At 38.6% G+C, this 15,244-nt stretch overlaps 1 protein-coding gene across 1 annotated transcript; it reads left to right on the forward strand.

Moving 5' to 3' along the window:
- The first annotated feature begins 486 nt into the window (after positions 1 to 486).
- On the forward strand, positions 487 to 2,331 carry LOC107002016. Its single transcript, XM_027912335.1, has 4 exons — positions 487 to 1,360; positions 1,431 to 1,550; positions 1,623 to 1,901; positions 1,991 to 2,331. The coding sequence occupies exons 1-4, from the start codon at positions 506 to 508 to the stop codon at positions 2,243 to 2,245; spliced, it is 1,509 nt and encodes a 502-aa protein (XP_027768136.1). The 5' UTR covers positions 487 to 505; the 3' UTR covers positions 2,246 to 2,331.
- Positions 2,332 to 15,244: the final 12,913 nt, after the last annotated feature.

Consider the following 15,244-nt stretch of genomic DNA (forward strand, 5'->3'; position numbering starts at 1 on the left):
TTTATGTTTGCTTCAATGCTTTAAAGAAAGCATTTTTTGGAGGTGCTAGGAGGTTGATTGGTTTTGATGGGTGTTTTCTCAAAGGTGTGTGTAAAGGCCAGTTGTTAGTGGCAGTTTGTAGAGATGGAAACAACCAAATGCTCCCTATTGCTTGGGCAGTTGTTGAGGTTGAGAATCAGTATACCTGGACATGGTTTCTTGAACTAGTGAAGAATGATCTTGAACTTGGAGAAGGGCATCAACTATCCATCATTAGTGATATGCAAAAGGTAATCACTGATATCCATCTAACTATTTTATTGTTGTTGAGTTTTGCACTTTAATTTATTCTTTTTCTGTTATATTGGTTTGTTAGAGACTAGAAATTGCTGTGGATACTTTATTGCCACTTGTTGAACATAGAAAATGTGCAAGACATGTTCTTGCAAATTGGTCAAAAAATTGGAAAGGAGTTGAAATAAGAAGAGTGTTTTGGAGGATTGCTAAATCCACATTTGAAGCTGAGATGAAGGACAATATAGAGACAATAAGGAAATTAGGACAAGAAGGTTTGGATAATATTTTATGGTACAATTTGAATACATGGTGCAAGAAGTATTTTAAAGAATATAGCAAATGTGATGTTGTGGACAACAATATGGCAGAAAGCTTTAATTCTTGGATAGTGTCTGCAAGGTATAAAACCATCATTACAATACTTGAGGAGATAAGGGTGAAGATGATGAAAAGAATTGGTGATTTGAGAGAGTTCTCAAACACTTGGATCACTGATATATCTCCTATGTCTTCGAAGATTTTGCAAGAAAACATTCAAAAGTCTATGCAATGTAACTTGACTTGGAATGGAGAAAGAGGTTTTGAGATTAAACACCATGGATTTACACACACTGTGGACATTGTTAATAGGAGGTGTAGTTGCAGATCCTATCAGCTCAGGGGAATTCCTTGTCCTCATGGTGTTGCTGCCCTTCATTACAAAAACTTGGAACCAATCCATTATGTGGCTAGCTGTTATAGCAAGGAAACCTACCTCAGCACATATGCCCATTTTATTCAGCCAATGAATAACATGAAAATATGGCCAACCTCAAATAATCCAATTGTAAAGCCACCAAAGATCAGAAAGTTGCCTGGAAGACCACGTAAGGTTAGAAGAAAGGAAGCAGATGAAAGCAGAAAAACTGGAAAGTTGAGCAAAAGAGGTGCTGTAATGAATTGTAGCAAATGTGGCACACAAGGACACAATAAAAGAGGATGTCCTACAAGAAACCAAGCTGGTCCAAGTCAATCAACTGAACCATGTTCTCAGGCAAGAAGTGCTGGTCCAAGTCAGTCATCTGAACCATCTTCTCATACACAGGTACTTTTATTTGTTACTCTCAAATGTATGTTATATGTAGATGTATATGTATTGATATATTAATATACAGGCTACTGAAAGTGGTAGAGGAAAAGGCACAGGAAGATCAACAAGAGGAAGAGCAACAAGAGGAAGAGCAAGTGGCAGAGGTGTTCCAGCTCAATCACATGGAAATGTTACAAACACAGAGGTAATATATCTTATTATTATATCATTGTCAGATAATATATATATGCTTTAATATTTTGATTTCAAAGTACAGACTGTAAATGGTAGAGGTAGAGGTACAGGTAGAGGAGCAGGATCAAGGAGAGAAATGGCTCAAGAAAGAAATGTGAATGAAGGACTAAGTAGAGGAAGAGAAATGACTCAACATAGTCAAACTAGTTCTGAAGAAAACTGCAGTGGAGGAGGCCTAGGAAGAGGGAAGAGACCAGTAGAACATGAGGACACTAGTGGAGGACAAACAAGACCTTTTAAAAGGCCAAGAATGGTAGGTGTTGGCATATACCAAGCTGAAGATGGATTTACAACTCTCAATGTAAGTTTACAACTATCCATGCAAGTTTACAATTGTAATTGCAAACCTAATTGTCTAATATTTGAGTGTGTATTTATTTGACTAAGCAGCCTGAATTGCCAAGTAGAAGAGTCATCAATACTGGTACAAAAGTTACAAAGAGGGCTGATGTTGTCACTGGTGATATTGGCTACACACCAGTACGTGGATTCAAATGGAAGGGGAAGACAACTATTACCAGTAGCAACCTTGAAAGAATGAGGGCTGAAAAGGTTATCCAAACTAGGTCTGTAGCTGCTGCTAATGCTGCTAATAGCCAAGGCCAAACAGCTTCAAGTAGGAAAACTTCTGTGCCATGGAAGTAGGGCATTTTGATGTTGTCTTGTTCATTTTGACAAACAAAATTTAACTATGCATATATTTGTGTTGTTTTTTTATTGGAAACAAACTCAGTTTTGGGTATAACCAAACAAACTTGAATGGTTGGAATCAAACTCGATTATGAAGTCTTCTTTTTAGTCAGTTTTGTTATTGCCTTTTTAATTGTAATTGACATATTTGTGAAGTTTCTCAAATGGTTTCCACGATAATATAGATAAGAGAACCAAATAAATTAACTAATTGTTCAAATCATAACAATTTCGACAACAAAGAACAACAATAACTTGAACATTCAACAAATTCTATCCTTCAAGTTACACACACCTACAACTAGCAAGATCAAGACAATTAGCTTCTAGGTACACACACCTACAATTTCAAAAATTTGAAAGTAACTAAACATGTCTATGTCAATTTTGGTTGCACACACCTACAACTTCCATCCTTCACATTCTTGGTTAGACTTAAACATAGAAAACACACAATAATGATCAAGACGATTAGCTTCAAGTTACAACATTTGCCTTTCTTTTTCTCTATCATCATGACTTGGTTACTTTCAACACGACTTTCATAAGATGTCAATACTTCTTCCAACTCCTTAATTCTCTTTGCTAATCTCGGAATAACGTACTTGGATCGTATATCAACTTCTTCTCGATCCCTCCATCTAAAGAATTTGCATGCATCCTCCTAAAATACGCAAAACACAAATTAAAGAAAAATACATAAACAAGATATCTCCATAAAAGAATTAGTAAACATACACGATAGCGTGGACAAGACCAAAATCTTCGAGTTGGATTATGCTCCGACCATGAAGTTTGCATTGATAGTAAGTCACCATGTTTGCATCGCAGTTTCACTCGCAACATCGGATCATTCTCATCATTACAAATACGATTCAACATTGCATTTGACATTTTCAATCAAAAACTAATCACAAAATTGAGAAGATATTCAACCATAAAAAACTTCAAATTAACGTTACTATTGGAAATTAAAAGAGAAAAGACGAATTCCTACCTTATTTTCTTGAGGAAGATGATGAAGTCTTCAAAAAGAGAGCACCAATATTGTTCTTGCCATGGAAATCAAAATTTTAGGGCTACCAACGGCTATTTTTGAGTTTAAATTGGGGAAGATACAAAAATTGATTAAATAATTAATATTAAAGAAAAAAAATGACATGTGACTGTTTTAAACTGGTAAATAAAAATGAAAAATGTCCCATGACGCGCCTAACGTGCGTGTAAACAACCCAGATGAGTTAATGGGTAAAAATGGCCAATTTACAACGATGTATAGTTGTTAGTGGGGTGATAGGACACTTTAAAAGTTTAGGTATCTTTATGCAAATATGGGACAATCTAGCTTAATACTTCTGTTACATTAACTCACTCACATATTTAGAGCTTATGGAAGGTGTTTTGTGCATTAAGGTTTACAAAATCACAAAATCAACCAAGTATGGAGCAAAAGTGGACTACTTCACGATAATTTAGACCTGGCCAATTTTTGGCCTTCTCCTAGTCCGACTTGGTGGGCCATTGAGGGTGTTTTTTCAAAGTTATAAATACGCATACTTAGTAAATTTTTTTTATAATGAGAAGAGAGGATGCAAAGGACACAGAGGATGAACATAATACGAGCACAGAGCAAGAGCGAAGCACCATTCTTCTGGGGTTACTTCTTTTAACTGTTTTCTTAGCTTTATTTCTTGTTTTTTTTATGAATTCTAGTAGTTGTTATCAGATTATGGGTGACTAAAGCCCTCAATATAGGGTTATGGACATAGTATGAACATCATATCCTTTGATAGATTATTATTGCGGATTATACCATCCATGTTTTGTTTTCTTAATTTTATGTTCACTATTTTGTGGCTTCTCAACCCATAAGATAAACAATAATTCCTAGTGGAACTCGACAAAATAAAGTTAGAAATAGAACATGGGTTAAAGGGAGTAGGGTTCGTCTGCGGACAAATTAGCGGCTAGGATGGAGATGTTCCTAGATTGACCTACTTGGCTCAAATACATGAAGATACATAACTATATTCGGATTGATTTACCATATCCCCACCAGTCCTGATCCCCACTCAAAGATGTAGGTGTGAGACTAATCTAGGTAGAAGGTCAGAGGCTCGAGAGACCATGACCATGTGTTTTTTATGACAAGGGAAACCCGCAACCGCTACCATTTGGGTGCACATCAAAGGAGGAACCAACATATCCTAACTAAAATATGCTCAAAATGCATTCATGGAGCCTAAATGCAATTTACTCTAAAAAAAACATTTATTCAAGGAGGAAGCTTTCACCTCCAAAACTAAGGCATGCTCATAACCAACTCATGAAGTCTATATGCAATTTTTACTCAAAGGAACTACAACATGAGGCAACAATGCAAATAAATCATCTCTAACAAGACCTAAGCATTTTCATGAACATGCATATGAGGAAACCATGGCAACACATAAAGCACACAATGAACCCACTAAATAGGCACACTATCCCCCACTTGGGAGTAAGCATACACAACTTCTCTAAACATCATGCATACTAAGAACAACTTTAAATCCCATCAGAACAAGTCACAAAAGTCATGAAATCCGAAAATTTACTACAACATGAAACACATACCGGTAGGACATGAGAGGATCACTCTTGATCTTCTCTAGTATGGAAAACTTAGGACCTATGCTCGGCATTGGTATCCGGGATCTTAAGAGAATCTTGCTTGTCCTGTCTCCCTTTAGCCCTAAGGATTGGGTAATCTCTCTTCTTGTGACCCTCATCACCACAACCATAGCACCTTTCCTTTCCGGCTAGACACTCACCATAATCCTTTCTCCCACACTTGGGCAAGTGATGTGCCGTGATTTCACGACATTTCTAATGCATTCACTTAAGATTTGTGTGTGTCTAAAGCCTTTTTGTAGTGATTTTAATAAGTTTTGTGTTTTTTTTGCAGGAAAGATGTTCAGGTGGCAAGGGAAGAAAACAACTGAAAAATAGTGCAGAACCAGACTACGAATGCAATCGACGGACCGTAGGTGTGATCTTAGATGAGCTTTGAAGGAAAATCATGGAAGTTTGATTAAGTGTGGAACCAAGAGACACAACGACGATCCGTCGATCAATTGACGGACCGTCCTAGTGAACCATCATTTGGTTCAGAGAAGGTTCCAGTACCTGATTTTTGAAGATTCTAAGTATTGAGCTACCGAGGAGCATTGGTGGACCATAGGTGATTCGGCGGATCGTGTTGTTGGTCCGTTGTTTGATTCATGTGACATCCGATAGAGAAAAATATTCTAAATCTTGACTGATGGAGGCAGTCTACGGACCGTCGATTGATCTACGACTCGTGAGATGGTTCGTCGATTGTGTTGCGTCCTTGAACAAAACTTTCCTTATTTTAATTCCTTTTCTTTAGGACTATGTTTTCTATATATAGGGTATTAAAACCTCATTTCTGGGTTAGCTACTAGTGTTTTTGTTCTACTTTGTTTTGGAGATTGATTTTTGCAAACTTTAGCAATTAATTGATTTCCTAAGTTAGTTTGAAGAATTTTTCATTCAAATTCAAGTTGGATTTATGGGTTATTTCTTCTTGTTAAGTAAGTTCATGATTTCTTCATCTAAAACTATGAATTGTGATCTTGCTAGCATGGGTAACTAATCCACAACTAGGGTTGTGAGAACCATGGGTAATTAACAAAGTAATCCTAGTAATTAAGCAATTCTTGAATAGTGTTTTGCATGCATTGATTATTTTTTCGTTTAGAAGTCTTTTTAACGAGTTCACGCATTAGAACTCGCCTTGTTGTACTTGCCGGACCAAGGAGGTAGTTAATAAGAAAAGAATTATTGACATAGATATAGTGTGATACTATCTAATAAGCTAGTGTCGATTGGTGAGAAGTAATAAATAAGCCATATATCGATTATGATGTCTAATATGAGGTAATGGTAAGGTTTAGTAAATTATACACACGTGACGGGACCAAGGTGCAGGGTGAAATTTTCTAGATGCTGGACCAAGGATTTAGAGATATAGTAAAACCTCTATAAATTAATATAACTGGACCATGAAATTTTATTATTTTATAGAGATACTATTTAATCGATAAATTAATATTAATATTTATTAATTTAAAGAAGGGCAATTTCACATATAGCAAATAAAAAATTCATATTTGTATGCTATAGCAAAGTTTGCATAATTGCGCTCCATAGCAAACATAGGAACTGTATAATTCGCTATACATATACAGTTGAAGCAAATTGTATAAAACGAAGTGTATAAAACAAGAAAGAAAAAGACACTTGGGCAGAGAACTTTATAAAAACAAAGTGTATAAAACGAATTGTATTATAATAAGTGTATAGAACGATTATATACAATTTGAATTTGTATAAAATGAAAAAAAACAAAAGATACTTGACAAGGAATATACAATTGAATCTAATTGTATAAAACGAGAAAGAGAGAAATTAGATACAATTTGAAAATTGTATAAAACGAGAAAGAGAGAAAGGCAAAAGAAACTGGGCAGGGGAGTATTTTTATTGTATAATTATAAGTATTTAGGACGAAAATATATGTACTTGCATGTGTATATACAATTTTCTCACTCTTTATACAAACAGAAACACAATTTATACATTTCGCTTCTATTTGTATAAGTGAGAAAGATGAGGGTGGCGAGCGATATTTGGGGGAGTGGCGAGCGAGATCTGGAAGAGGGGAGAGAGGGAAACAAAAATATATGTATTTATACAATTTTCTCTGCTTTATACAATTAGAAACAATTTTTATACACTTGTGTTTGTATAAAAAGTGAGGAAGCGAGCGAGAGATTGGAGGAGAGTGGCGAGCGAGATATTTGGGAGAGAGGCACCTGACAATTTCTTGCAAATGTTTGCTATGGAGCACAATTAAATCAAACCCTAGCTACTCCATTTATTTTAGGTCATTAGTTTGCTATTATATACAATTTTCCATTTAAAGAATAGTTTGAAATTTGATGAAATCAAAATCATTGTATCTTAGTAATCTATGTATCATATTTATTTATTTCACATAAAAAATTATCATACATAAAGTACAACGAATACATCAAAATCATTGTTCGTATTAATTTCAACATTGTGATGCTGTGATAATAAGAGCTTTCAAGATGTATTATCGAATATAATTTATCGTAGGATATTAGAAGGCTATGGTGTAGGACAAAATGATCCAACAAAGATCAATGTTTTGGATGCTATCAATTATGAAGTTCTTGTTTGAACAACAAATGTTCAGCAAGAGACAATAGCAGATTGCTTTCGATACCGTAAAAATCGTTGGGGAGATGCAATCTTAGAGAATCTGAATGAACCTACTTGTGAAAACGTTATTCATGAACTTGAAATCATGATTAATGATCTTAGTTACTCACATCCATTTTACTATGGTAACTAAGATCATCCATAGAGTATAGAAGAAATTGTGGATACCTTCAAAATGATCCAACAGAGATAATAAGATAATATATTTTCAGAAGACCCTTATATAAAATATATGGTCCACAAATATCATAACTTATCACTTTGCATGTAATACACTAGGAAAGGATTTCTATTTCTATGAATACTATGTTATGAACCTGCGGGAACACATATACCCTAGTTACTCTCTCATCTTGATAAAACCAAAGTTTATTTTTGTTCAACTGCTAATTACACCGTTAAAAGAATTTGTTTCACAAAACCCCCCTTTTACTTTCTTGCTTTGGAAAGACATTGACTATATAGATATAATCGTGAGTTAAAGTTAAGTCTAAACCATTTTCCTCGTGGGATTGACCTCAACCTACTCTTCTCTACTTGATAACGATCACTTATGCTTCTTTAGGAAGGTATAATTTGAGCATATCAAATTTTGGCGCCGCTGTCGAAGAATCTGGCTTTTAGATTAATTTTAATTACATTATTGATATTTAGTCAACTATATCCTTATTATACTTTTTTCTTTTTGTTTTTGTTCCTTTTAGGTCTAGCTCTAGTGTATGCCAAGTACATGGAACCGAGGGGAACCACTCACTCCATACAATCCCAAACTAAATCGAACGTTGAGAATAATGGACAACAAAGGGGTTCCAGTTAACCCGAATAGAGGGAATGTAGGTGATGGAGCAGGCCATCAGCCTCCATTACCAGGGCACACAACTAAGCACATGTTGAAAATCAGTTAGGTGATACCTTGAGGGTGCAACCTCTACCAGCCCCACGACTTCAGGATTATTATAGGGGTAAAATGAATATTGTAGACTCCGATGGACCTCTTGTCCTACCCCCACTGCCCTCCGGGCACACTTTCGTGGTGACGAGTAGCTTGATGTAGATGCTCACCATAAGGGTCTTATTTTCGGGACTGCCATCGAAAGACCCACATGCTCATATAGCTAAACTAAGGTATGTGTGCAAAAGTTGTGTGGCTAGACTAAACTTGGATATAAACGTCATCGGGTTGCGGGTGTTATCTTTATCACTAACAGGAGATGCCACTATATGGTTCACTCAGCTACCCCACAACTATATCTATACTTGGGATCAATTGAGAGATGTGTTCCAAGTGAAGTGCTATCCAGTGTCCAAGAAGCTCAACCACAAGGATAAGGTGAACAACTTTGTGGCATTACCTGGAGAGTCGGTGAGTAGCTCTTAGGACAGATTTACTGGGTTCGTGAGAGGCGTCTCAAACCACCGCATCGATGATGAGTCACTGAAATAGTACTTATATAGAGGTCAAGATGATAACAATAAAGTCGTGCTCGATACTATTGTGGGTGGCTCCTATGGGGAATGCACATATGCTAAGATTGCAAAGAAGTTAGAGAAGATATCTCGCAACAATAAAGCTTGGAGCACTAGAAAGTCGGACACTGGCGAAACACCTTCATGGTACAGGCTACAAACAACTCAACTGCATATGAGATTCGTGAAGAGATGACACATAGAAAGTGACTACAGTGAACTATTTGGATAAACCACCACCACCAACAGATGAGTACTACTATTAAGAGGATACATATGCAATTAATGATCAAACGGGGGGGGGGGGGTTCCAACCGAATGCCCAAGGTTCTAATCAGAATAATTGATGCAAAGTTCAAGGAAACCAAGGTCGGAGCTATGGTAATTACAACCGAGAGGGTCAATATGTCCGAGATGGGAAATACAATCGCAACAAAAACTTCAACCGGAACAACTATGGTAACAGGAATGAATGAGGTGGGCCGTATGTTCCACCTCAAAACAGGGAAGATGCACCTAGGGATGGTGGAGGTAGTATGGCGTGGATTGAGGATATGCTGTAGAAGATGACGATGAGATTTTATGCGACTGATGAGAATATCAAGGATATGATTGGTGAACTATCAGGCATTGGACAAAAGGTGGATGCACATGCGGTCCCCATAAAGCACATTGAGCTATAAAAGAATCAGTTGTCTAGTACTGTGAACCCACACCAACCTGGAACTCTCCTTAGCAACAGTATCCAAAATCCAAAGACTAATGGAATTGCATAGCAGTCACTACTCGAGGAGGTAAGCAGACCATTGATCCACCTATGTCGTCTGTAGTAGAAGGTGATATTAGAAAGGAAGATGAGTTGTCAGAATCTAGTGGAGAGTTGGGTGATGCACCATTGTAAGAAGTAGAGTTGTCTCAGAAATTGGTCCCATCCCTAGACCTCCACCACCATTCCCACAGAGATTAGTGAAGAAAATGGAAGATGGTAAATATCGGCGATTATCACTATGTTGAAACAACTTTCAATCAATGTTCCATTAATAGAGGCTTGGGAGTGAATACCCAATTATGTTAAGTTTATGAAGGATATGGTGACAAAAAAGAGGTCAGTGAGTTTGAAGATAACGACAGAATGAAGCATTGTAGTGCTATTGCTACGAGGTCTCTGGTGCAAAAAAAGGATCTGGGTGCTTTCACTATTCCATGTATTATAGGTTGCTCCACTTTAATAAGGTGTTGTGTTTGGGAGACCCAAAGCCTACTACGATGCGGTTACTGATAGTCGATCGAACTGTGAAGAGGCCCATAGGTATACTCCATGATGTGCTTGTGAAAGTGGAGTTGTTCAGCATTCCGGCTGATTTTGTGATTCTTGATAGTGAGGTTGACTTTGAGGTCCCATCATTCTAGGAAGACCATTCCTTGCCACTAGGTGTGCACTAGTCGATATGGAAAAAGGTCAAATAAAGTTTAGTTTAAACAATGAGGAAGAAACTTTCAATATCTGTAGGTCCATGAAGTAGAGTGATGAGCTCCAAACAGTATCTGCTATATCCTACAAAGTTTAGAGTATATCTAAGGTGCGAATTGAAGAGCGACTAGGTGTTGAGGCACTAGCAGTGTTCATCATGAATTTTGATAGTGATGGTATTGAAGAGTATAATTCTTTGGTCGCTGCACTTGAACAAAACGAATATCTGTCAAAGCCAAAGAAATTGGAGTTAGATATGAAGCATCGAGAGTCTCTACCTGCGAGACTATCTATTGTGGAGGCCCCAAAATTAGATCTTAAAGATCTACCACCTCATCTGAGGTATGTGTTCTTGGGTAGAGATGTCACTTAGCCGGTAATAATTGCATCAGAGTTGAATGGGCAACAAATAGTGTGCTTAGTGGCAGTGTTGAAGAGGTTCAAGCGAGCCATTGGTTGGACTATTGCGGATATTATTAGGATCCCTCCCTGTATTTGTTCCCACAAAATCCAACTTATGCCAGATAATAAAGAGAGTGTTGAGAACCAAAGAAGATTGAATACACATATGCAAGAAGTAGTGAAAAAGAAGATCATCAATTGGTTGGATGCTAGAGTCATTTATCCTATTGCGACAACAGTTAGGTATGTCATGTTTTGTGTGTGCCTAAAAAGGGTGGGATGATTGTGGTACCTAATTAAAGGAACGAGCTTGTTCTGATGCGACCAATGACCGATTAGAGAGTTTGCATGGACTGCCAGAAGTTGAATGCTTGGACTGAGAAGGACTATTTTCCATGCCCTTCATGGATCAGATGTTAGATAGACTTGCAGGCAAGGTGATATAGCTTTCTTGATGTCTATTCGCGCTACAATCAGATCTATATCGCTCCTAAAGATCAATAAAATACCACTTTCACTTGTCGCTATGGGACTTTTGCATTCATAAGGATGGCGTTTGGGTTATGTAATGCACCGGCTACCTTCCAGTGTTGTATGACGTCGATATTTTCTGATACGGTGGAGGACACTATTGAGGTGTTCATGGATGATTTTTCTGTAGTGGCGACTCCTTTGATCGGTGCTTGAATAATTTGTCTAAGGTGCTCAAGAGATGTGAGGATTGTAATTTGGTGCTAAATTGGGGGAAATGTCACTTTATGGTAAAATAAGGTATAGTGTTGGTCCATCGCATCTTAGAGAAGGGGATAGAGGTTGATCGAGAAAAAGTGGAGGTGATAGAGAAGCTTTCTCCACGCATCTCTGTCAAGGGTGTGAGAAGTTTTCTTGGGCATGTTGGCTTTTATCAGAGGTTTATTATGTAAGTTCTATTTCGATGAATCCTGTCTGAAAGCATTTGGAGAGTTAAAAGAAAAGTTGGTGTCCGCGCCCATTATTATTTTACCAGATTGGAGTGAGCCATTTGAGGTGATGTGTGATGCGAGTGGGGTTTCACTTGGTATGGTATTGGGACAGAGAAGGGATAAATCTTTCACCCCATCTACAATGCCAGTAAAGCCCTGAATGAAGCACAAAAAAACCATATAGTAATTGATTGCATTTGAAAAATTTCACTCCTATTTTCTTGGCAAGAGGGTCATAGTGCATACCGATCATTCTTATTTGAGGTACTTAATGACGAAGAAGGATGCAAAGCCAAGGTTGATCATATGGGTATGTTGCTGCAAGAGTTTGATTTTGAAACGAAAAATAGAAAGATGACTGAGAATCAAGCAGCCGACCACTTGTTTAGATTGGAGGATGAAGCTATGCGTGAATTGGGAGAAAAGACTGAAATTGATGATACATTCCCATATAAACATGTATTGGCCGCTTCTCATGATTTAATCCCATGGCAACCTAAGGTGTACTCTCTAGCCGACTATAGGTTTTGTTTTCCTTGTATATTTAGTCGTAGTCTTCTTTAGTTGTTCTCATTACTTCATTCTTGTTTGTGTGCTAGTGTTGGCTAGAGATTAATATAGGGTCCGTGTCTCAAAAGTGTCAAGAAAAATACAAAATGAATGGCCTAATTGGTGTTACATGTGCAGGAAGCAAAAGCATAAATCTGCAAACCCATCGACGGGCCGTCGTTCCATTGACGGACCATCGATGGTGTCTGTATATCCCAGGTATGTTCTGAATTTTCTCTGAGTCAAAAGTGATCGACGGACCATCGATCGATCCACGGTCCCAATCAAAGAACCGTCGATCGATCCACGACCCGTCGATGGGGTTTCATGGATCCAAGATTGCCAGTGATCCGACCCGACACGGATGGTAATATTAAAAGACAACCCTTTCAAATTCCTTCCCTATTTCCATTTTCTTTCAAATTTCCTTCCTTAACTGTTTCAACCCATCATTTCATCCATATTTCACTTCCTAAATAAACTCCCTATCTCTCCAATTTGTCCCATCAGTTTCTCAGAATTCCCATACACTCTCTTCCCCAAATTATCTTTTCCTTCATTCTCAAGAGGCCAGTGATCGAGTTCGAACGCGTAGGCTACTTCTTCAAAGTTCATAAGGGCACACAACCACACCACTACCACGAAAGGTACTTCAATTCCATTAACTTTGAATTCTCGTTCATAGTTGTATATAGAAATTCTAGAGTGGGTCTTGACCTTAGAACTCAATTAAGTGAATTTGGATGTGAAAAGTTGTGTAGTTACTTCCCTTGGAATGATAGACTGTGTTTGTGTAGCAAATTGGTCTGTCTAAAATGTTGAGTGTCTTAATGTGTCTGAAAGTTCTAACTTAAGGTTTCGTATTTTTACTGAATTGGGTTCGATTGTTGCACGAAATAGGAACTCAAGGAATGAAGAACTAGTATTTGGTGTATTAAAATGCATGTTTAAACTTGATTGTGTGAAACTGAGTCACTTAAGAAACTTAAAAATGGAACTTGACAAAGGCCTGAATTTTGTCTAAAGCCAACAGTACGAGACCCCGTCTATGGACAGTCGATCAATTGACGGGCCGTAGATGGGGTTCGTCGATTAAAAAGCCCAGAAAAATGCTTAAGTTCAAAACGACGGAAATGGACTACGGTTCATCAATTGCACGTTTGTTGTTTCCATCAAGGATGTTTGATTTCACCCCATTCTTGAATAATTCTAAGTGTCAGGTGACGGACAGGATCTTCGGACCGTCGATCGGTCTCGTCGATCTAACTCTGTAGCAATGACATGTGTTTTGATTTCCAAGTTTCTTCTTTCAATTGTTTTTCGAGTGTGTAGTTATGTTGTTATGATACTAACAACTACTTCACAGGTACCGATTGCTCCAAAGAAGGAAAATGTCTACGCCAAGAGGGACAAATCCAAATCTGTCGCCCCGTCTCTTCAGTTGATCAATGAAGATACCGATAAAGAGCGACACCCAGCCTATGTCCCTCCAGGTTCTACAACACCGACAACATCCGCACGAGTCACTAGGGAACCGCCCCGGAAGGTGACTTCTGACGTAGTCACTACCTCCAGCCTGATGAGGAGCGCACACTGATCGGTTCACCGACCGGGGTTATTTTTTGTTTAAAAGGTAGCTCAGCATCCGGCTTCGAGCAAGCCACAGGTTCAAAGTCGGCACAGTCTTCAGGGTCCAAGGCAACCACTGCTTCTAGCTCAAACTTTCAGGGAGCCACCACATCTGGGGATGCAGACTACCAAGCCTCGTCTAATGAGGCTACTAGTTCAGAGTCTGCACCCACACCCCGAACGGATGACCCTACTCTGGTTGCAGATGAACCAAATCGGTGGTGCGTAGAGGGACAATGACAGGTGTATCGGGATGCGAAGATGCTGAATGAGAAGGGGGTGATGACCTGGTTGGTCACTGAGGAACGTCTAATCCTCACAGGGAGTTTTCCCACAGTCCCCGAGATGCACAAACTTTTTGATCTCCTCAAATGCGACTGTATAGCTCGGGACATGCATAACTATAGTGACGAGATTGTTCGGGAGTTTTATGCCTCCTACGTAGCCACTATCCAAGGGTCCATCAAAAAATGAGCAAGACCTGCCAAATAAGACCCTCTCACTTCTACGCTGGTTCGAAGGTGCCGGGTGGACAAATCTGAAACCACCATCCGCCGCTTCCTATACGGCCCCACCACCGGTCATAGTGGACCTACAATACCTCGGAGTTTGATTACAGGTGGGAGATTGTTCAGAGTGGTACTTTTTTAGAGGAATGAAGAGCAGCGTGAGGTAGTTAAAAAATGATTAGCTCGGTATATTGTGACAGACGGTGAGAGGGCTGATTGGGTTATAGATCCTTGAGTGCTCATCAAGAATGCCACTCTCACTTTTGTGGCCATGTTTTTCTCGCTATTGGTTCGGCACTAATTATCACCCACAAAAGGCCAACAATGTACTTACATGGGATAGGTAGGGTGATGGTGGCGGCACTGGTAGTGGGACTGGAAATAGAATTTGCTCAGATTATCATAGCGGAGATTCACGAGAGGGCATTCAATACTTCTACCAGTTACCCCTTTCCATTTCTTATGTTCCAATTGTGTAGGGACGCCGGAGTGATAATTTGGTATTATGACAGACTTTATAAGTCGACATGAACTTTGGATATAGGTTTTATAAGAGATGAGACCAATGTGGTTGCACCCCGCAGAGGGCCGATTGAAGTTCCTCTATTGAGCGAGAATTTGGCAGACACGGTGGAGCTAGCCTATGGGGCTG

The sequence above is a fragment of the Solanum pennellii genome, chromosome 10 (assembly GCF_001406875.1).
Source record: "Solanum pennellii chromosome 10, SPENNV200".
Taxonomy (NCBI): Eukaryota; Viridiplantae; Streptophyta; class Magnoliopsida; order Solanales; family Solanaceae; genus Solanum; species Solanum pennellii.